At 37.6% G+C, this 24,267-nt stretch overlaps 1 protein-coding gene across 3 annotated transcripts in view; it reads right to left on the bottom strand.

The window, feature by feature from the left end:
- Positions 1 to 24,267, bottom strand: part of ATL1 (atlastin GTPase 1) — a 60,832-nt gene that overhangs the window by 29,129 nt on the left and 7,436 nt on the right. The window contains exons 2-6 of one of the 3 annotated variants that reach the window (XM_037054268.1): positions 22,891 to 23,061; positions 8,558 to 8,805; positions 6,009 to 6,143; positions 5,464 to 5,568; positions 1,757 to 1,807 (exon numbers count right to left, since the gene is read on the bottom strand). In XM_037054268.1, coding sequence (XP_036910163.1) covers positions 1,757 to 1,807; positions 5,464 to 5,568; positions 6,009 to 6,143; positions 8,558 to 8,805; positions 22,891 to 22,924 — 573 coding nt within the window. In that variant the 5' untranslated portion in view covers positions 22,925 to 23,061. Of the gene's footprint in view, positions 1 to 1,756; positions 1,808 to 5,463; positions 5,569 to 6,008; positions 6,144 to 8,557; positions 8,806 to 22,890; positions 23,139 to 24,267 lie in introns of those variants that run through there. The other 2 variants (XM_037054267.1, XM_037054270.1) reach the window with 2 other exon arrangements.

Raw genomic sequence — 24,267 nt, 5'->3', positions numbered from 1 at the left:
CTGTCAAAGCAAAACTTGCATAATCAGACCAGAGAGCAATAAACCATGTAGGATATATTTATAAAGGCTGTTGCCTGAGGACACTTAATGGCACAGTGGCCTGGGTTATTACAAAAGAACATAGGCATTTGGCTTAAAAAGTGAACAAATACACTGCTGTCTCACATTTTCTTATTGTTCCCAGTTGAGAGGCATCATGGCAGTTTTTGTGTTGCCAGAAATGGAAGGTTTTAGAGAACACAGACCTGACAGGGTGACTGAGATTAGGCCCCTGGTGAGAGTTTCATCCAGAGAGGCGGAGTGGTTTCCCATGTGTGCACAGGAAATGCCACTGCAGACACACGAGAAACAAGCCACAATGGCCTCTCAGAGCCGGGGAAGAACGCTGACACCAAGGATGCCCGTCCCTTGCCCGTTTAGAATAACTTCCACGGTACCACACTGTCGCTCCTGTGAGGGCTATGGGAATCTAGACAGTCAGGGGTAATTACCAGGTATCTGATTAGAAGTATTAAGTGAAAGCCTGGATTATCATATCTAAAGGGCAGCTGGTCTAGAGATTAGACACTCTCATTACAATTATCTGTTAACATAAATTGAAGTCAGTCTTTTTTGAGGAAGACTGAGATGTTGTCATTTATAGGAAAAATTTAAATGATCTCAAACAAGATAATTTACTTAATATAAAAGTCCCAAACCATTCCTTTTCTAGAAATTCCTAAAACTAGTATTGAACAGTACATGCCTGAAGAAACAATTGAACTTATTATAAGAAACATCTAATGATTATTTGGCATATTGTCTAGTTGTCAAAAAATGGTCAGTGAGATGTATAAGAAATATATTTGGTGGGAGTAATGCTGGTTGTGAACTCATATGATATTTCTGATGTTACAAATTACCCTGCCTTACCTTCCTTTGTTTTCTGTTAAATTTGTACATGACTCTTATTGCCAAGATAAAATAATACATCAAAAGCAAATTTCCTATAAAACGTGCAGATGGCAACTATCAGAGAAACAATAGGCTTTGCTACGTAACCAATATAACATGAATTGAAAGAGCAGAGTGTTACAGAGATGTGAAGTATCTGCAGGAAATACTAATCTTTTACTTGAGATTTAAATGCTGCTTAGAGAGTAGGAGGAGCATCGAGCCCTGTCAGATGACCACATTTTTATTTCCACTCTACCACTAATTAGCCACAAGAATTTAGGCAAGTCTTACTTCTTTCAGACAAATTTTCCTCATGTATAAAACATGAAGTACAAGGTGTCATTGAAGCCACTTTCAGATCTAAAACATAATTTGATGAGTTATCATCAAGTAGCCCCTCCATAGTTTTTAGGTGAAAAGCAGTCCGTCCACAGGGAGGAAAAACTGGCATATAACTCACATCATATTAGCGATTATTAAATCCCTGACCCTAAGACTTCCAACTTCACATTTTGGGCCATTTTTTAAACCAGGGACTCTTTTTCCACTCTAATATGCCACATGTTTTCACATATACAGGGCCAATAGCAAGTTGATTTGCAGAAACAAAGGAATATCAAAATTAATTTAGAAAGAACGTAAAAATACAAGGTTGGAAAAAATATCCTGGAAATAGGACAACCTCCTTTTGGTTACATTTCTAAAGCTTTCTGAATTGTTAAGTTTTCCAAGTAGAAGAAGACTCAACCAAATCCTGAAGTTCTGCTATACATGCTTAATATATTACCAGATATTTGAACAAGAATATAAATGTTGTTACCTGGAGGTGCTGAAGATCATCCTCCTGGACATTTTGGGATAAGTTATATACCTTGTTTAAGAAATAAAATGGGAAAATCAGTATCATCCTCAGCACTCACTTTGTCATTCTTTACTTTTCTAAATATCTATTATCACAAACTTGAATGCTGTTACATATTCTTTTTTTGACATTTTTTGTTGTTGTTCAGGTACATTCTTGTATAATGATATTTGTAAGACCTTAATCAAAAAACTAAATGAAGCTTAAGAAACAATGAATAATGTACAATTATCATAAAATTGTTCCAGAAATGCAATAGCTACCTGTTCTGGAGGAAGAATATAAAGTTACTTTATGACCCCAATTTAACAATAGTCAATAAAACACTCCTACTTATAAATAATGGCAATCTAAATCTGAATTACCCAAATATATACTTGTCTTGAAAACTATTGTTGACTTGTTCACAACTGATTATCTTTAGTTATGTCTATAGAATGTTTCATCACATGAAAGTTTCTTTTGTTAAATATATTTTATTGATTATGCTATTAGAGTTGTCCCATTTTTTCTCCCCTTTATTCCCCTCTGCCCTGCACCTCCCCTCCCACCAGCATTCCCCACCCTTAGTTCATGACCATGGGTCATACATAAAAGTTCTTTGGTTTCTCCATTTCCCATACTATGCTTAACCTTCCCTTGTCTATTTTGTACCTACCATTTATGCTTCGTATTCCCTATACCTTTTCTCCCATTCCTTCTCCCCACTCCCCGCTATTAACCCTCCATGTGATCTGCATTTCTGTGAATCTGTTCCTGTTCTAGTTGTTTGCTTAGTTTGTTTTTGTTTTTGTTATAGTTTAGGTTCAGTTGTTGATACTTGTGAGTTTGTTTTCATTTTACTATTTGTATTTTTTATCATCTTCTTTTTCTTAGATAAGTCCCTTGAACTTAATAAGGCTTGGTGTTGATAAACCCCTTTAACTTGACCTTATCTGGGAAGCACTGTATCTGCCCTTCCATTCTAAATGATAGCTTTGCTGGATAGAGTAATCTTGGATACAGTAATCTTGCCTTTCAAGACTTTGAATACTTCTTTCCAGCCCCTTCTTACCTGCAAGGTTTCTTATGAGAAATCAGTTGATAGCCTTATAGGAACTCCTTTGTAGGTAACTATCTCCTTTTCTCTAGCTGCTTTTAAGATTCTCTCCTTATCTTTAATCTTGAGTCATATAATTATAATGTGCCTTGGTGTGTGCTTCCTTGGGTCCAACTTTGGGACTCTCTGAGTTTCCTGGGAGTCTATTTCCTTTGACAGATTAGGGAAGTTCTCCTTCATTATGTTTTCAAATAAGTTTTCAATTTCTAGCCCTTCTCCTTCTCCTCCTGGCACACCTATGATTTGGATGTTGGAACGTTTGAAATTGTCCTGGAGGTTCCTAAGCCTCTCCTCATGTTTTCGGATTCTTGTTTCTTCATTCTGTTCTGGTTGAATGTTTATTTATTCCTTCTGGTCCAAATTATTGATTTGAGTCCTGGTTTTCTCCCATCACTGTTGGTTTCCTGTACATTTTCTTTTATTTCACTTTGCATAGCCTTCACTTTTTCCTCTATTTTGCAACCATACTCAACCATTTCTGTGAGCATCCTGATTATCAGTATTTTGAACTCTGCATCTGATAGGTTGGCTATCTCTTCATCCCTTAGTTGTATTTTTTCTGGAGCTTTGATGTGTTCTTTCATTTGGGCCATATTTTTTTGTCTGTGTGCACCTATTATGTCATAAGTGGTGGAGGCTTAGGTATTCCCCAGGGTGGGGCAACCTGCTTTATACTGCACTATGGTGCTATGTGTGGGGGAGGGGTCTGAGAGGGAACAATGCCATTTGCTCAGCTCTCTGCTGGCTTTCAGTGACTTCTCCTGCTACCCATAAGCAAATTGCACCCTTCTGGTGCTGATTCCCAGGTGGGTGGGTTTCTGTACCTTCTAAGATCCTGTGGGTCTCTCCAACAATCTCTCCTGTGAGGCTGGGAGTTTCTCTTGCAGTTGCAATCCTCACAGGATTTTCAGTGAGAGGTTTTGAGGCTTTATTTCCTCACACAGGAATGCTGGGTTGCATGTTCTGTCTCACTCTCCAGTTGTTCCTCCCGGTTTATCCCCATACAAATGTGGGACCACCTGGCCCAACAGCTGCCACCTTGCTGCAAGTCCTCTCTGCTCCGACTGTCAGTTTCTACCCCTCCTACCTGTCTGGATGAATGTTTCTTTAACTCCTTGGTTGTCAGACTTCCATACAGTTTGACTTTCCTGATGGTTCTGGTTATTTTTTGTTTTTAAATTTGTTGTTGTCCTTCTTTTGATTGTGTGAGGAAGCACAGTGTGTCTACCTATGCCTCTATCTTGGCCAGAAGTCAAAAGTTAGGTTCTGAATATCATTCCCCTACCTGTAAACATATGCATTGTTGCTTCATGAACAAATTACTGCATCAAGATGACATTATTTTGAGAACAATAAATATCACTAACTTCAAAGAAAAGTTAAGGATATAATTTTTTGTGGACTATTACAAACAGTACACTTTTAAATAGATCATTTCTCAGATAATAACAAATAGTCATTACTTAAAGGACTTAGACTTTTCAGTGAAAATATTCAATGCCTTCAGGTAAAATATAAATAGTAAATTGTAAATATTAAAAAGTTAAAATTAATATGGTTTTAATAGGTTTGTGTAAATGACTTTATACTGTTGATTATGAAGAAATCAGATAAGTCAGTATTTTTAAGGGTCATAAATTTAAGAAATATATTTTTAAATGCTCATCAATCATACATTATAGTTATGGGTTTTTATCTTAAAGTCCTTTCTTTAAAAAATTCAGTTTTCCTTCCATCCATCTTCTCATTGTTGTCCTACCCACACAAGATGCCTTTACTGCAAGATCACTAGCCCCATTTTCCCTACTCATAACTTTAGGTGTGACTTACTCATCCTAACCACTTTGTCTTTCCTGCCTTTTCAAACTATCTTACCTTGCTTTTAATAGTCTATTCCTTGTGTTCTATCTCTTCTTGCTCTTTGCAATAAATAGAAAACATTTTAAATAGTCTTAAAATCTTTTATGCTGTGGGTTCTATGATTACAGTAAAATTCTCAAAGGACTTTTAGGACAACTTGTAAAGCCTACAATAACCTCAAAGACACTACTTAATAAAAGATAGGGAAAGAAGAAAGGAAGAAAAGATAAACATTTTATTAAAAGACACTTTTCTAAATATATATTAAAATGTTTCAAAAAGTTGTAAATTTTAAAATTAATATTTATAAATGTTTCTACTATGTAAAATAAAATTTTGTATTTATAAATCTTGTTTCATAAAATATAACATAATAGTTTATCCCAATGTATCTGCATACATTATATATTTAATGTTATTAAGTTTATTACATGCCTTAAACAGAAAAAATATCAGTAAGATAATATAACCTTTTCTGACTGAAATAGGCAATTTGAAAACTTACCAGAAATTAGATGACAATAGCAAAACCAACTGTTTCTCACAGAGTACAGTTATAAGAACTAATATGCTAATTGAGCCAAATAATATACATGATTTACTATTTCTGTTCTTTGTCTCCCTAGCACACACAGGTAGAGATGCATAGACTCATAATTTTTAGTGACAGAAGCTTCCATAAAAATGGATTTATTGTATTCCATACCTGTATTGAGCTGATCATTGTGCTAAGGGCAAACACTGTGGCAGAATCTCTCAAAGTTGACTGACTATCGAAGGTACCCTGTGTATCCATCAATAGCACTGCAACCTACAGGCAAGTAGAGTATGTTACTGATATTTTAGAGAACATGTAGAGTGTTAGATTATCACAAAGTTAACGCTATAAGAACTAAAGTAAACCTTTAATAATGAATACTGTATTTTTTACATGTGTCATGAATGCCACAGAAAATAAAAATATTAATTAGCTGCTGAGTACTATAATGATTAATTTTTACAGGTAATCCAACATAACAGAAACAAAATTTAGATGTTAGCTGATCTGCTGTGCCATTGTCTCTACAATTTTCCCTGCCCTGATCGCTGGAGAGGGAAACAGGAAACATGTAATAGAATACTATCCACTTCCCTCCTAAACATCATGTCAAATGGCCAAAAATTAGTTTTCAAGAGAGTTTTTAAGGACCCTGAAAAGTAGTAACTGTTGCACGTGAAATATCTATTTTCTTTAAGAAGTTCACATCATACCTTTTTACCATCAGGTTTATTGACAAGGAAGACTTCACTCCATATCTGGATCCCTGTCGTCTCTCGTTCAGATCCACCTCTCCATGAAAAACCAGTCAGTGGTTCATTGTAATCTCCGACCCAGTCAACTGATTCCTATAAATTAAGAAAGCCTATGATACAGAACTAAGTATGTAGCATAGTATTTTCCATTCATCCATTCAGGTTTGTATCTCTCTCCAACTCCAGTCAAAACAGCATATTCACACGTATTGTATTGATACAATTACTTTATTTATTCATCCAAAAAGTAATTGTGGAGGAGCACTTGCCTGCCACATTTTATACTGGGTTCTGGGGACACAAAGATATCCAAACCAGAGGAAGTTCCTAGCCTAACAGGGAGATAAACATGCCATCAAACCATTATAATGCAATATATGCATGCCAAAATGGGAGTGTATGGAAAGGCAGGAGCATAAGGGAGCAAAATAGAAGCATAAGAAAAGAAATAACTACTAACTTTTGGTCAGGTAAGACTTAAAGGAGAGATGATGTTTGAACTAAGACTTGAAGGATGTTTAGGAATTTTCCAGATGAGCGGACTTAGGGAGGGCATTTCAGAAACAGAAATAAAGATATGGGAGAATATATTATATCAGGATATAAACAACAATATACTACTTGAAGAAGAAGTATATCCGGGAAGAAGGGAATGAATAGCAGGAGGAGGGGCACCAAGTAGTAGGTGCAAAAAACAAAAGCAAAGTAAATCTGTTCCACTTTAACTTGAGTAAATGCTATTTAACACTAGCAGCATGATAAGTGTTATTGAGTATTTCACTCAAATGTGTAAGTTAAAACTATGAATACATCTAAAACAGTATATTCCCCAAAATGTAAAGTATATGAATTTTGTTCATTCAATTTTCTCATGTGTTAAGTAGCACACTAATGTTTATGTAGAGAATGATAAGAGTTTTGCTTGCTTTCAAAGCCTGAGTATTTTAGCAGTTCTGTTCTTGATTTGTTTGAACTGACATTAAAGATACAAGGTGTTGCCCTGGCTGGTTTGCCTCAGTGGATTGACCACTGGCCTGCAAGCCAAAATGTCACTGGTTTGATGCCTGGTCAGGGTACATGACTGGATTGCAAGCCAGGTCCCCAGTAGGGAGCGTGCAAGAGGCAACCACACATTGATGTTTCTCTTCCTCTCTTTCTCCCTCCCTGCCTCTCTCTAAAAATAAATAAAAATCTTTTGTAAAAAAAGATTTTAAAAAGATGTAAGATATTAAAGTTAACACTACCAAATTGTTAAAAAATAACTCAACTATAGAAGATCAATCCAAAATGAATAATTATGGTATAAATACATAATGCAAACTTTCTTTAGTTACTGTCTCTTCTGCCTCAAAGTTTGTATTTGCACCAGAACTGCTATGAATAAAAGTGTAGGAAAAAATACTGGTATGCTCTCTACTCCCAAACCTTTGTTCCCCAGCTTTAATCTTCTATTTATCCCTCTGCTTTTGGTTTATTCTGTGTCTCTTAAAGTCTCATTTCTGCACTATACTGTTGTCTCAAATGTTGTGACACTGTTGGTTGCTTCTGGGGTAGGGGTGAGAAATGAGTGTGAAAAGATAAGGTAGAATTTTCTGGGGTAAAGGCAAGATACACTTGATAAAATTTGGGGCTACAGAAGTATGTGCATTTTCAAAAAATATGCAAATGTACTCTTGAGATTTGTGTATGTGATTGCATGTAAATTTTACAATGAAAAAACTAAATACTAAAATCTACCATAATTGAAATGTTGATGGAAAGTATACTAATATCAGCAATTTAATTTGTTTTCTCTGAAATGAAGCACAAATATATGAAGTGATGGATGGAAATAATAGTCGGAGACACATGTGATAAAACAAGAATGTTAATGTCAATGATAGAATCTAGGCAGTAGATATTCAGGTATTCAGTGTAAAATTCTTTGAACTTTGCCGAATGCTTGAAAAATATCATTGTAAATGTTGGGGGGGGGGAAATGAATACAATAAAAAAATTATGACAAAAGTTATTTGACATTTTAAACCCTACAGCATGTAAAATTTATAATCTTATACTATGCGGTGTCTTTTTTTAAATGATTTTATTTATTTATCTTTAGAGGGGAAGGGAAGGAGAGAAGGAGAGAAGTACCAATGTATGGTTGCCTCTTGTGAGTCCCCTGCTGGGAACTGACCCACAACCCAGGCATGTGCCCTGACTGGGAATTGAAACTCAATTGTATGGTTCGCAGGCCCATGCTCATTCCACTGAGCTAGCTATGCCAGCCAGGGCTACGGTGTCTATTTTTTAAAGAGTAAAAAATATAAGTTACGTTCTATGTGAAATGTGGCCAAGTGGTTTGGTACCCAAAGCACCAAAGTTGAAATGGTTACACCATAGCACTTTAAAACTGGTTCATATTTAGGATAAATAATAACAGAAATGGAAATAATGGACACTACTAAATAAAAACATAAAGTGACAGAAGCACAGAAACAGAAAACTTTTAAAACACCTCTACATACCTGGTTGTACATATATCTCAACATGAAGTCCATTAGGAATGACTTTCCTTTTCTAAAGGCCCCAGCAACAGACACAGCAACGACCTCCTTGTCTCTGACAGCCTCTGAGAGGAGGATTCGGTTTAGTGCAGTTTCATCTAACTCGAAGGAATGGTCATCTTTGACAATGAGGACTTGGACTGGTCCTGCCTTTTTCACTGGCTCCTCCTCTTCTGAGCTCCATTCATATGCCTTTTCTGAAAACCCACCTGTTGAATAAAACAGTATTTTATTCAGGTAATCATCACAAAATACCAAGAAATATGTATGTACCTCTTAACTCTCAAACATCTGAAACAGGAAAACGGTAGAATTAAAAATGCTTGTTTTAAATGACATATATTAATGTCATTCACAACATATCTCAGAAAGATTTATATCTGGTCTTTCTGATCATCTGACCAAATCAAACAATTTTGTTTTTAAAACAGCTCTACATCAGTGCAGAGATCTGTTTGCAGGGTGAGAAAGAAAATAAAAACAAAGGAATCTACTTTTAGAAAAGAGGAATAAAGTGATTTTAGTGGACACTTTCCTCATTCTCTAGAAGTAAGCTTATTCACATTAAAGAGACTCGAGAAATTTTTAAAAACCGAATATACACAGGGGAAATACATATAGGGACTCAGAATCATACATTCTTGAAACTGGAATGAATCTCTAAAGCATCTAGTTCAGCTCCCTCCAAGGCATGCATTCCATCTACGAAATCCTAGACTCCCAATTGTCTAAAATTATACCTCATAGCAATGGAAGTTGATGAGAATTAAATTGGGTAGGGCCATATTACAGGTCTTCAAACCATAGCAAAAAGGTCTGGAAATAATTCAATAAAAGGGGAATCTTTGGAAAGTTGCTTTATGTGTATGGCTATACCACCCTGAATGGGTCAGATCTTGTCTGAAGGTTACTTTTTGTGGAGGCCTTACAAAAAAGTAGCGTGAACATAGGACATTACTAAACCTCTCAGTTTCTTCATCTGTGAAACGGAAACTACTAATAGTACCTATTTAAGAGGGCTGTGGTAAAGATTAAGGGAGTCACCGTATGCAAAGTGCTGAGAACAGTGCTTGTCACATGGTAAGCTCATAAAGGTTAGCTGTCATCATCACCACCACCACTACCTTGGAACTGCTGACCCGATTAAGTATTCTTGAAAGAGGTTCTGCACGCTTTCTATTAATTTATGTGTATGTGTGTGCATATTTATGTGTTTTCTGAGTTTTCTATTGTCAGAAATGTGATTTTTTGACCAAGGTCAACTTTTAGAATTCATTCTTAATATACATGGATTTTGGACCCTAGACCTTGGCAGTTGTGGTATATTAACAAACAACCTCAGTGTGTCAAGTGACACATTCTTACATCCACTGCCTTAACTTTGTACTGTCCTCCTGCTCTGACTCTGCCAGCATCCACATGACTTCCTGTAGCAGACGTGCCACTCTCACCACGAGAGTGTTTCTAGACTAGTTTGCCTGCTGCAGGATGAGAGATACTTGGAACAAGCTCTGCAGCAAGCTGACACCCAGCCAAGCCAAGATCAACAGAGTTGCCAAACACCTACTTCAACATGTAATCAATAAATACTTATTATTCTATGCCGCTGAGATTTTGTGACTGTTTATCATGTAGTTTAACAGACAATAAACAACTGATACAGCCCACAACTCCTTCCTTTAGAAAGGCAGTACAATGTAGTGGCTAAAAACACAGGCTCTGGTAAAAAAAACCAACCAAACAAACAAAAAAACCTCTGGTTAAAAATCAAACTGCTGTGATTCAAATCAAGGCTTCCCCCTTTCTCAGCTGAGTAACTGTAGGCATGTTGTTTAACCTCTCTGTCTACCTCATAAGGTTGCTGTAAATTAATATATGCATGTAACACATTGAAAATAGTGGCTGTACATAGTAAATGCTATTAGTATTATTGTAGATTTAAGAAGCTAAAAGCAAAGATGTAACTAACCTTGTGCAAGAAAAGGAAATAGAACTTCTGTATCAGGCAATCTACCATGGATGCCTTCTTGTGCTATTTATTACTTTAAATAGCCTAGCAAGGTATTTATTATCTGTATTTTTGACAACTGAAAACATTAGGAATTGGATTAACTTTCCCAAGATCACATCCCCTAGCAAGTGATATATAGAAGTTCACACAGTTAATAACTGTCAGTTTGGGATTAGATCAGGTAGCTATCTAACTTCCATCTCAGCCCTTTCTACTATTATATTCTGCCTCTTTAGTGGATATCAAATAACTCTTAGACAACACATAAATGGGCTCATTTGTATTGTATCAAAAGAACAGAAAGTCAAAACGTGTATTGATTCTTCAGATCAGAGACATGACCTAGCCTTAAATAATATTAACCTCAAATCAAACCTTAAAAATATTAATTTTTGAAACTGGGCTTTTAAATAACCTTTCATCTAAATTTATAAATATACATTTAAATAGACATTTTCATTATGTCTATTTGATAAGTCCTATAACAAAAACAAAACAAGGCAACTGTCCAGGTAGGGCTATGGCCCAGGCTGGCTTTGTTTTTCCAAGGAGCGTTTGGTGAATTCAATTCTCTGGTAAAAATGCAGCACTTCCCCTGAGAGGGAATCCAAAGAGTGGACTGCTTTCTCAAGAGTGGTGCTTGGAGCTCAGGAATGAGAAAGGAGCTAAGGTCAAAAAGGAGGATGGGAGGGCCAGAATAATCGCCATGTTATACTGGGAGGGACCATGTTCTTTTTGTATAAAATGTTTGCCTTAGAAGCTTTATATAGAAACCAAGCTTTTGATTGTTTGGCATTTAAAGCACAGTTATTTTCACCTAAGAATGCACTTTGACTTTGCACAAGAAAGCTTTAAATCAGAAAAAAGAAAACAACAAAACAATTGTATCTCTTGGTATAATTTTAAGTTATCAGATCACATTGATTATATATATATATCACACACACATATACACATAACATGTATAACCCTATCTCTACATATTGCTGTTCATCTACAAAACAGTTTTATTGAGCCCTGGCCAGTGTGTCTCAGTTGGTTGGAACATTGTCCCCAAAGCCAAAAAGTCATAGGTTCAATTCCCAGCCAGGGCACATGCCTGGGTTTCAGGGTTTAGTTGGGGCACAAAGGAGAGGCAACAGTTCAATGTTTTTCTTTCACAGTGATGTTTCTCTCCTTTTTCTCCCTCCCTTCCTCCCTCTGTAAAATCTCTCTAAAAAAACATGTCCTCAAGTGAGGATTAAAAAAATAATAAAAAATAGTGCTATCAAAATACTGCACATCTAACATGAAATTTAGTTTTTCATTAATGGAGAGAGATATACAGCAATACTTTCTGAACAATAGTACAAAGCATCTGGAGACAACAGAACCACTGCCTATAGCCATGGATCTCTCTGCAAAGTTAAGAAAGATGGATGTTATATCCAAAATATAGTGGCCTATATATTGCCATATGATAGATGTCCTAGTCAGAGTCTTTGATTAAATCTCAGCTTCACAATTTACATATATGAAGTTGGGGAAATTATTTAACCTCATAATGGCTTACTATCCTATATCTGAAAAATGAGATTAAGAATGGTGCCTGCAGCCCTGACCAGTGTATCTCACTTGGCTGGAGAATTGTCCCATAGGCCAAAAGGTCACCAGTCCAGTTCCCAGTCAGCACACATGCCTGGGTTGCCTGTTCCATCCAGTTGGGGCATGTATGAAAGGTCTCTGGTCAGGGTTCGTATGACAGGCAACCAATCAATGTTTCTCTCCATCTTTCTCTCCCTTTCTTCCCCCTTTTCTAAAATCAATGAGCCTGTCCTCAGATGAAGATATAAAAAATATAAGAAAAGGACTTCCGGCCAAGATGGAGGCATAGGTGGAAACACTGTGCTTCCTCGCACAATCAAATTTAAAGACAACAAAGATTTAGAAACAAAAACACAGCCAGAACAGACAGAAGATTGAACTGTATAGAAGTCCAACAAACCATTCATCTGGACTGATAAGAGAAGCAGAATCAGAGGCTGGAGGAGAGGGGTTGCAGCAGGAAAACACAGTGGTTGGCAGACCTGGGCAAGGAGAGGAGACGAGCAGATCCAACCCAGTGAGACATGTGGTTGGCTGACCATGAACACACATCCATGTGTAGATAAACCAGGCAAAAAATGGGCAGTGAGACAGACCATGCAACCCAGGGCCCCAACAACGGGAAATAAAGCCTAAAAGCACTGAGTGAAATATCTTGCAGGGGTTGAGGTACAGGGAGAGGCTCCCAGCCTTACAGGAGAGTTCACTGGAAAGACTCACAGGGTCCTAGAACATACACAAGCCCACCCACGTGGGAACCAGCATCAGAAGGGCCCAGTTTGCTTGGGGGAAGTGGCAGAGGGGACTGAAATCCAAGAGAGTGGAGCAAGAGCCATTATTCCTTCTCTGACCCCGCCCCCACATGCAGCCTCACAACCCAGCAACTGGGTTGCCCCGCCCTGGTGAACTCCTGAGGCTCTGCCCCTCATATGTAACAGGCACAACCTGACCAAAAAATTATGGCTCAAACGGAAGAACAAATCAATGCCCCAGAGACAATATTTGAAAGTGACCAAGAGATAGCTAACCTATCAGATGCACAGTTCAAAATACTGATGATAAAGATGCTCACAGAACTGGTTGATTTTAGCGCAAATTAGATGAAAAAGATTGACCGGGAACTGAAACTGTTTGATTTTAGTTGCAAATTAGATGAAGGCTACACTAAGTGAAATGAAGGAAAATGCACAGGGAACCAATAGTGATAGAAAGAAAACTGAGACTCAAATCAATGGAGTGGACCAGAAGGAAGAAAAAAACAACCAAACAGAAAAGAAAGAAGAAACAAGAATTCAAAAAAAATGAGGAGAGGCTTAGGAACCTCTAGGACATCTTTAAACATTCCAACATCCGAATTATAGGGGTACCAGAAGGGGAAGAGGAAGAGCAACAAGTGGAAAACTTATTTGAATAAATAATAAAGGAGAACTTCCCCAATCCAGCAAAGGAAATAGACTTCCAGGAAGTCCAGGAAGCTCAGAGTTCCAAAGAAGGTGGACCCAAGGAGGAACACCCCAAGGCACATTATAATTACATTAGCCAAGATTAAAATGAATGAGAGAATTCTAGAAGCAGCAAGAGATAAGGGGACAGTCACCTACAAAGGAGTTTCCATCAGACTGTCAGCCGATTTCTCAAAAGAGACCTTACAGGCAAGAAGGGGCTGGAAAGAAGTATTCCAAGTCATGAAATGCAAGGACCTACATCCAAGATTGCTCTATCCAGCACAGCTTTCATTTAGAATGGAAGGGCAGATAAAGCACTTCTCAGATAAGGTCAAATTTAAAGAGTTCATCATCACCAAGCCTTTATTCTATAAAATATTAAAGGGATTTATATAAGAAAAAGAAAATAAAAAATATGAACAGAGAAAGGACAGCAAACTCACAGTTATTAACAACCACACCTAAAACAAAAACAAACTAAGGAGACAGCTAGATGAGGAGCAGAGCCACAGAAATGAAGATCAGATGGAGGGTTAGCAACAGGGGAGTATGAGGAAGAGAAGGGGAGAGAAGGTACAGAGAATAAGTAGCACAGACAGTGGGGAGTAAATAGGGTGAGGGCAAGAGCAGTGTGGGAAATGTGGAAGCTGAAGAACTTATGACATATGGACATGAACTAAAGCGAGGGAATATGGAGGGAGGGGATGTGCAGGGTGGAGGGGAATGAAAGGGGGGAATGGGACAACTGTAATAGCATAATCAATAAAATATATTTTTAAAAAAGAAAAGAAAAAGAACAGTGCCTACATCAGAAAGGTTTTGTGATAATTAAATAATGTTTATTAAATGAAGACCAAAGAGCCTTACAAGTAGTATGTGCTTCATAACAGTCACCACTATTAACAATAATATTATTTATTATTATCTATTCATATTTGATTCCAGTACTACCTGCCCACCTAATTTCAGCTTTAGCACAAAAGTCCATTTTTAGGACAGCAACTGTACATTTTCTTTGAAGCTCCTAGCCTACGGTGTAATTATCATCTGAGTACACAACTGATGTGAATCAGGGACTCTGGTCAGACATATTTTTGATAGAAAAATATCTTTGGAGCTGAAAAGTATATCACAACTTTTTACAGACTGACATATTTTTTAAAATTGTTCATAGCAAACTACATATATACAAGATGTACTGAGAATGGAATTTCTGGGTTGTACTGTTTTCAAATACTCTACAATGTAATACAATTTTTTTAATGGCTGTACCAATTTTTCACTCCCCACCCACTCCCAGCGATTTATTAGACATATCCTTTCTAATACTTGGTTTTGTGTGACTTCTTAATTTTTGTCAATTAAATAGGAAAAAGTGGTATCTCGTGGTGATTCCGGTACATATTTCTCTAAATACTCATCAGGTGAGTATATGAGTGTTTGTTCATGTTCCTATTAGGTTGTTTGTCTTCTTCTTACTGATTTATAGGGTTTCTTCATATATCTTAAATGCTAGGTCCTTTGCTAGTTATATGTATGGCAAAAATCTCTTAGAGCTTGCCTTTCACTTTCCTTAAGCTATTATTGATGCAGAGTAATTATTAATTTTAATGTATTAAATTTCCTTAATAAATTATTTAATAATTAGCATTTTGCATGTCATGTTTAAGAAATGATTCCTTACATAGCATATGAAGGACATTCATGTATAAACTTTTAGTTTTTAAGTATTGCTTTTGATATTTAAGTTCTTAATCTGTCGGGAATTGTTATTTCTATGAGATATGACATAGAGATCCAATTTGATTTATTCTATATTAGTAACAAAATTTTCAGACCTCTATCAAAGCCCCATATTTTCTCAAGTGGTCTGCCCTGTGATCATTGTTACACATGAATCATTGTTACAAATAAGAATCACACACACACACACATATACATATGTATATGTAAACATACACTCACGTTTCATAAATATGTAGTGGCTTTGTTTCTAAGCTCTCAATTCTGATCCATTCACCAATTTGTCTGTACTAGCATCAATAGTACACTATTTTAACTGAAATTACTTTATAAAATGTCATTATATATAAAATGGCCAGCCTCTCTTATTCTTCTAATTATTATCAGTATTGACTATTTTGACACTTTCCATGTCAATATCAGAATCAATATGTTAGTCTGAAGTTACATTAAATTTATAGATCAATTTGAAAGGAAACAATACTATTGTGGTATTGTGTTCCAATCCATAAACATGAGATATCATTCCATCTATATTTGGCCTTTAATCCCCTTCAGTAAAGCTTTTATAATATGTGAGAGGGTTGGGGAGAGAGATACAGACCATATCACATAACTTTTATAACTGTATGTTGTTATAATTCTTCTATTTTATTATTATTGTTGTTAATCTTTTACTGTGCCTAATTTATAAATTAAACCTTATCATAGGTATGTGTGCAAAGGAAAAAATAGTATATATAGGGTTTGGGACTATCCGCAGTTTCAGGCATTCACTGGGGGTCTTGGAATGTGTCCCCTGCAGATAAGGGGGGAGTACTGTGACATATTTTGTTGATCCATTCATCAGTTGACAGGGCTTTATGTGTTTCCACTTTTGGCTATAATAAATAATGCTGTTATAAACATTTATTTGCAAGTGTTTGTTTGAACATATATTTTCATTTCTGCTGAATAGTCAACTGACTTGTGACAAAGATGCTGAGGCAATTCAATGGAGAATAGCTTTGCAACAAATGGTGCTAGAAAAATTGGATGTCTATATGCAGAAATATAAACCTCAATATATCATACCCTATGTAAAATAATAACTCAAAATGGATCATAAATCTGAAAGTAAAGCAAACTATATAATGTTTGGAAGAAAACATAAAACAGAACATAAAATCTTTATGACCTTGAATCAGGCAATACATTCTTGAATATAATGCCAAGAACATGACCCAATGTCTTAGTCAGTTTGGGCTTCTACAACAAAATACCACAGACAGGGTAGCTTATAAATAACAGAACTTTATTTTTCCAGTTCTGGAGGCTGGAAGTCCAAGATCAGGGTGCCAGCATGGTTGCATTCCTTTCCCTCTATTCCTTTCCCTCTCCCTAAAAATAAATAAAATATTTTTTAAAATTATAATAAAATGAGAAACACCAAATATATGACTGTTTATCTTTAGAGAGGAATTAGGGAGAGGTTGCCATTAAGGAGGGGCATACAAACAGTGTCAAAATATGGACAAAGTATATTTCTTCATGTAGGGAGGGAAGATACAGGTGCTCCCTATTATCCTTTTAAAAACTCAGCCCTGGCTGGTGTGGCTCAGTGGATTGGGTGCTGGCCTGCAAACCAAAGGGTCACTGGTTCGATTCCCAGTCAGGGTACATGCCTGGGTTGCAGGCCAAGTCACCAGTTAGGGATGTGAGAAGCAACCACACATCTAAATAAATAAACAAAGCTCAACATCTATGTTTTATTTGTTCTTTTGAATATTGGATATTTTTCATAAGGATTCATATGTTAAAGAGCCTCCAAATTTAACTGTACCCAACTTTTTGACTAACAGTAACTCATTTCCTGATGATCATTTTCCTGATAATTACAGATTCTGCTTATACTCTAGCCACTGGTTCTAAAGATAATAAAGGCTACAGAATTTGAAATACAGCAAAGCTATAACCTAGGAGACATCAATACAAGGTGTAAGCAGATACAAAGTATAAATATATATATATGTATGTATATATATGAATATATGAAAATTTGTTGAAAAAAGATGTAGAGAAGGCAAATTAAATTATAAAAATTAGAGGGGAGAGTCTGTATGCAGGTGTGTATATATATATATATATATATAACCCATTAGAAGTTTTATTTTGTTTTGGAAGGATTAGATATATGGAAAAATAAGGCAAGTAAAAAGGAACAAATAGCTTTGGCTGGTGTGGCTCAGTGGTTGAGTGCTGGCCTGTGAACCAAAGGGTCACTGGTTCAATTCTCAGTTAGGGCACATGCCTGGATTGAGGGCCAGGTCCCCAATAGGGGGTGTGCCAGAGGCAACCAAATACTGATGTTTCTCACCCTCTCTTTCTCCCTCCCTTCCCGTCTCTCTAAAAAGAAATAAATATTTTTTAAAGATGTTATTTATTTATCTTTAACGGGAAAGGAAAAGGGAAGGAGAGAGGGAGAGAAATATCAATGTATGGTTGCCTCTCGTGCATTCCCTGCTGGGAACTGGCCTGCAACCCAGGCATGTGCCCTGACTAGGAATTGAACCATGATCCTTTGGTTCACAGGTCCATGCTCAATCCACTGAGCTACACCAGCCAGGGCTAAATAAAATACTTTTAGAAAAGGAACAAATAGTCTTATCACATGAAAAACAGAACACATCCAATGGGAAAAGAAAGATCAGAAAGTAACTATACTATACTCAAGATTGTTTTTATATTTTTCCAAAGAGGATATATAAACAGGTACATAAAAAAGATGATGCTCAGCATCACTAGTCATTAAGGAAATTCAAATTAAAATGACAATGAGATACCACCTTACACCTATGAGAACAGTCATTATCAAAACAATAAGTCATCATCAAACAGATAACAAGTGCTGTTGAGGTTGTGGAGAAGAGGGAGCCTTGTGCAAAAGTGGGGCTGTACACTGGTGCATCTACTATGGAAAACAACATGGAGGTTCCTCAAATAATTAAAAACGGAACTAGTTAAAAATGTGATCCAGCAATTTTACTCCTTGGAATATATCCAAAGGACATGAAAACACTAACTTGACAAGATATCTGCATCTCCATGTTCATAGCACCATTACTTACAATAGCTAAGCCACGAAAATAACCAAAGTATCCATTGATGGATGAATGGATAAAGAGGTTGTGATTTGTATATATGTATATTACTCAGCCATAGAAAACAAGGAAATCCTACTATTTGGGACAATAAGGATGGACTTTGAAGGCATTATGCTAGGTGAAATAAGCCAGACAGAGAAAGACAAATACTGTATGATCTTATGCACAGAATCTCACCAACCAACCAACCAACTAATCAACAAAAGCACTGAATTTGTAGAGAGAGAGATCAGATTGGTTGTAACCAGAGGTGAGGGGTTAGAGGAAGGGGGTATTGGAGGAAGGTAGTCAAAAGGTACAAACTTCTATTTACAAGATAAATAAGCACTAGGGATGTAACGTACAACATGGTGACTGTATTTAACACTGTTGTATGATATACAAGTATGTACAACAAGGTTAAGAGAGTAGATCCTAAGGATTCTAAGCACAAGGAGAAGTATTTTTCTTTTCTTGTTATTGTATCTATATAAGATGCTGGTTGTGGTAATCATTTCACAATATATGTAAGTTAAACCGTCATATTATACAACTTAAACATATACAGTGGTGTTAATAATTTCTCAATAAAACTAGAAAATTTGTTCTTAATCTTTCTTTAAAAACAAATCTAAAAATTGATTTTCAACAAATAAATATTTACTATACATACTGTAAAGCTAAGATAGTTTTTCTCTAAGGGCAGAAAAAGCTGACATTTTGGTGCAATATTACTTTTCTAAAGCAACATTGCACTGACAGTTTGTTATGTTGTGGAAAACTCAAATTCCTATGTGGTAGCCCAAATTTTCAAGCAACTGTAATTAACTAGAACAAATAAACAGAACAAGGATGAACTTCTGCTTTGTTTCTGGTAGTACCTGAGCTCCAAGCCCAACATTCAAACACTGCCTACTGGGCGACTTACTGCCTCCTGATAGTCATCTGTTCCGTTTACTTTTCACACCAGCACACTCTTTGCCTTCTTTTCTAGTCCAAGGTGATCAAATTGATAGAGCCTTGATTTCTTATACCAGCTCAAGCCTAGATAGGCTTACTGTGGTACCTTTTGGCATACTGTTTTAGTTCCTTGTCCTCATCACGTGAACTGGGGAAGCAAACGACTTTAAATTTCTATCTTAGATGTGTAACATAAAATTATGGAACCTATGGCAAGTTATTCATGCTCTCTGAGTCTCATATTCTCTATATATTAGAGTAAGGATAATGCCTATCTTTGAGGAATTAATTTTTAAAAGCTTAAATTTATCCAAACTTCTAGTTCAATGTAGATTTAAGTACAGGTGATGAGATTCTCAGTCCTACTCATAAACCTGCTTCCCAATTGTACCTTTGGGTATGATCCTCAAATACCACCCCCAGTTCTGGGTGTGAGCAGAGACGCTTTACTGCTTTCTAGTTTCCATGGTCCTTGTAGAACCTACCAGGTCTCCGACTACTCAAATAATAGTAATACCTGTTATATGGTCCTATAGGGAGCCTTTCTCTAAATCTTAGGTTTCCTGTATAGATTTTACAAATATCTCTCCTGCCATTTCTTGGAAATCACTATATATTACCATTCTGGACAGTCTACCTTTGTTCTTGGCAGTCGGCTTTCTGCCTTGTCTAGGAAATATTCATCTAGGTAGATGATCAGGTCAGTCTTTTGTAGCTCTCACCTGAGTTTCTTCTCATCAGAGGACTCTGGCTTCTACAAGGGCTTGTTCTCTCTATTTCCCTCACACTACGCCCCATTATCTTATAAAACAGTCCACAGCATCATGTTATAGAAAATAAATTAGAAGACATTCCTAGGTTCTAATCTTAGTTCTCCAATTTGCCAAATATATTACTTCTGCCAAGTTATTTAATGGATAGGAGACTTATTTTTTTCATTTGCACGATAGGAAACGTGTCCTGCCAACTTAAGAGGCTATAGATCAAATGTAGTAATGCGTGTGAATGTGCCTTGAAAAACTGTAGTTCCATTTAATGGAGAAGATATTACCACTCAGTAAAGAGGCAGCATAGCATAGAGGTAAAGATGAAAGAATCTGACATCTAACTGACCGAATCGGAATCTTGGCTCTATTATTTAACCTTTAATATGTAAAATAAGGGTCACAGTACCTACCTCAATGATATTAGCTATTATTGGTATTATTAAATGCCTACTATTTATTAGGGATTCTACTAGGTACCAGTAATAAAATGGAATCAAGATAGATATCGCTAACACTTTGGCAAAAAACCCTGTTTTCTAATCCATATGTTACATTTTCTAAGTCATTTATGTCATTTGTACTTTACACCAAAGAAAAATAATAAAGCATTTTCACGGAGCATCAAGGTAGGACTCCACAATTCCACTGTTTACTTTCTGTGAACATTTCCAGTGAACATATAGTGACTCTGGTATTTCTTTTCCTAATTCATCACTTGAGTGGAAACTCTCTTGGTGTCTTCTGGGTAAACTGTCCGACTGAATTATGTTTCTATCAAATATAAATAATGATAATGTTTCTGAAAGTAACATCCAAAGACCACCTGCTTCTCAATCACCCAAGATGCTAATTAAAAGTCCTAGACCCCATTTCAGACCTACTGATTCAAAAGTGTTGGCTGGAAGACATGGGAATCTGCATTTCTAATAAGTTCCCAATGTGATTTTTATGCAAATCCCATTTGAGAACCACATGAGAGAGAGAGAGAGAGAGACCCTCCACTAAACAAAGATCTGTAACCAAAGGAAATACTGAAGAATAATGTTCCAAAGCTTCATCAAGGAGAAAAATTTTAACCCTCAGCATAAAATTTCACATACCTGTCTCCAAACAGAGTGGAGTCAACAGTGAACGAAGTTCAAGACCAAAACTGACTTGAATATACACACCTTAACTGTGAGTGTTCAAGAAATTTTCATTCTAGAAGCCAAGAGGAGGCATAGAAAGGGGATACTCTGAAAAAGCTTACCCATATTTCAGAAGAAGCAAAGAAAACAAGAGTTATTGCAATAGTCACACCTACTAAAATGGGGGTTTGGTGATTTCAGTAAAATGGAACCACTTTCTTCTGAATTCAGATAACTAAAGACAGATCACCGTACTACATCCCGTGTCTACCACAGACCTTGGATAATCTCTTACATGTAAACCTTTTCTCCTGGGAGTTAAGTTGGTCCTGTGACCAATTGAGCAAGGACTTTTGATAAAAGTACATCAAAATAATGAATTAAAATTAAAATTTATATGTCTTAGTCTTATGGACAGTTATAGATCTCAATGAAACATGAAGAGAATCAAGGAGCTGCAAACACCTAGCGGGTGTAAACTTTCCAAATAATAATTCAAAGCTAATGAACTACATATTTCTGTACCCACCAAGCCACAGTAGCTGGAGATCCGCTCTGGTTCAGATAATAAAATGCCCTAAAGGACTTTACGGTAATTAGTTTAGTACTGTGACTAAAAAATCGGGAGTCCAAGGCAGAAAAAGACGCCTAACCGGCCCACACTAAGCATCCTAAACCAAGTCTGGAGCAGCAGAGTGGGCGGGGCCCTGATTTCTCCTGCATCATTGCGCTCTCTCTTCTCCGCCTGCGTGAGCACCGCCCACCCACTCACAGCGTGAACCCACTGGGCCTAGCCACTCCTTCCCCCTCCCCTCGGCCTGGTGCTGAATCATGAGCCCAATATCTCCAAAAGGTAAAATCATAGAACAATGCCACCCTGAATGGGGTACCAGGTTGGGGCGGGGCAGAAGGCTGGAAATCACAACTTTTCTTCCCTGCGCCCCCAATTCTCCAAGCAATCCCTAAATTAAAACAAGTACTGCAGCACTGGGGCACCCCCAAGCAGGCATCCCCCCTCCTGGGTTGCTCTGGTCTGCAAGGCTCTCACTGGGCCTGGCTCACTCCGCTTCATTGTTCCAGCACCACCCACCACCGGAGCGCGCCCGGCGGGGCACAAGAGCTCGCAGCTCCCCATGAAGTAGGGGATTGAGGATCCCCAATGCCCTGCCCCTCTCTACCGAGTAACAACAGGCCCCTGACCGCTTTCATCCCCTTCCTGCCAACCTAGAGCTAAAGCGGAACCAGCCAGTCCCCAGAGGTTCGAGGTGGGTGCTGTCCAAATGCTAGGAAGAGGTGGACTAGGGAAGTCGGGGAGAAGCAGGGAGAAGCCTGCGTGAAGCTGCAGCGCTCGCCCACAGCACTGTTCGGTTTACGTGGGTACCGCTCTGCCATGGTTCCTCCGGCCCAACAGGGAGCAGCTCGGCCCTGGCCGTCTCCCAGCCTTGGATGCTAGCCCTTGGCCCTCCTCTTCTCCAGAAGTAGAAAGTAGAGGGCCAGTACCATTCAGGCTGCAAAAGTCACTACATATTACTCACCCCAACTGTTTCTGTCCCTGCGGTTCTTGGCCATGATGGTCCAGGGACTCGTGGCAGTGAGGCACTGTCACCACGCTCGCTCTTCTCCCGGGCCGCAGGTTGCTGGCAGTGGGAGACTGTGTGCCCGCGCCGGGCGCAGTTCGCTCAGACTCGGAGGATGTTGCTGTGGCGCTGGAGGGAAGGCGTGGGGAGGAGAAGGGAGGAGAAAACGGAAGAACCAAGCTCAGCATCAAAAGCTGGAGTTCACACACATACCAGCGTCACACCCTCCCTACTTCAGCCCACCCCCAGAGCATGAAGACAGTGACAGACATGCACTGCAATATTTTGAATGGGAAACACATATACAAATAAGCAACACCCTCTCTCGCACACACTCAAAGAATTTAACAGCATTATCTAGTCATAGGAATACACAAACCATATACTGCATTATACTAGTTGTTCAAATACTTGTTTTCCTACAACAGTTACATATTAGTACAAACATGCTGGCAATATTTATACAGCTAAGGAAGTTAAATTGATCCACATTTGTTTACCCAGCACCATTCCCCGCCCCCCCATTTTGAAAGCAACATCATGTAGTTAGGAGAGTCCTGCACATTTTGAAAAGGTGAAAGATTTATACTATCTGAAGAGAAACCAGAGTATAAGTATTGTGCATATTACACCTGTCTACCAAACAGGCCTGTCTTTTAAAATTGGGCTAGCAAAATTAGATCAAGAAGATCAAGATAAATGAAAACCGAAGATTCATCATAATCTGTAACTAAACGTCTAGTGGGCGAAATTCCCCACTACATTTGTAGAGATAAAATCCAGATTTATATGGACAAATGTTTGAAGTAAATTCATACTACATAGTCTAGGTAAGCCTTGGCAGACACAAAAGGTTGCAGATAATTTTAAAGGGAAAGCAAAAGGTGATAAATACTCTTAAAAAGTATTTTCAATCTCTCCCTTTTCACTGATTTCTTTCCTCTCTGCCTACAAATTTAGTTTTTAGTATCCTAGAAACACTGTCCATTTGTGCTACTTGACCCTCAAAGATACCAACAACCCATTCCTCTCCTTACACAGTTTTCTCCTGCATTTGGTTGTTGGCCACATTCTGCCTGGGAGACTGACCACTGCTAGCCTCTTAACCACCAGGTCCTTGCTTTCCACTTATTCCTAGTCATCAGGAACCCCTCCCTCTATATTCTCTCAATATAATTTACTCTGGTGTCTTCATACAGGACCTGATGATTCCCAAACCTGTACTTCTAGTGTTAAACTCTCTTAAGAGAGAATGGTCATAACAGCTGAATTTATAGCTGTCTGCAGTCATCGTCACTTGGTTTTGCTACCGACACTGCAAAATCAACAAGTCTT

The sequence above is a fragment of the Sturnira hondurensis genome, unplaced genomic scaffold (assembly GCF_014824575.4).
Source record: "Sturnira hondurensis isolate 20B ecotype Veracruz unplaced genomic scaffold, ASM1482457v3 Scaffold0008196, whole genome shotgun sequence".
Lineage (NCBI taxonomy): Eukaryota > Metazoa > Chordata > Mammalia > Chiroptera > Phyllostomidae > Sturnira > Sturnira hondurensis.
Note: the sequence above shows the minus strand (reverse complement) of the source record. Positions and strands in the feature narration are given on the sequence as shown.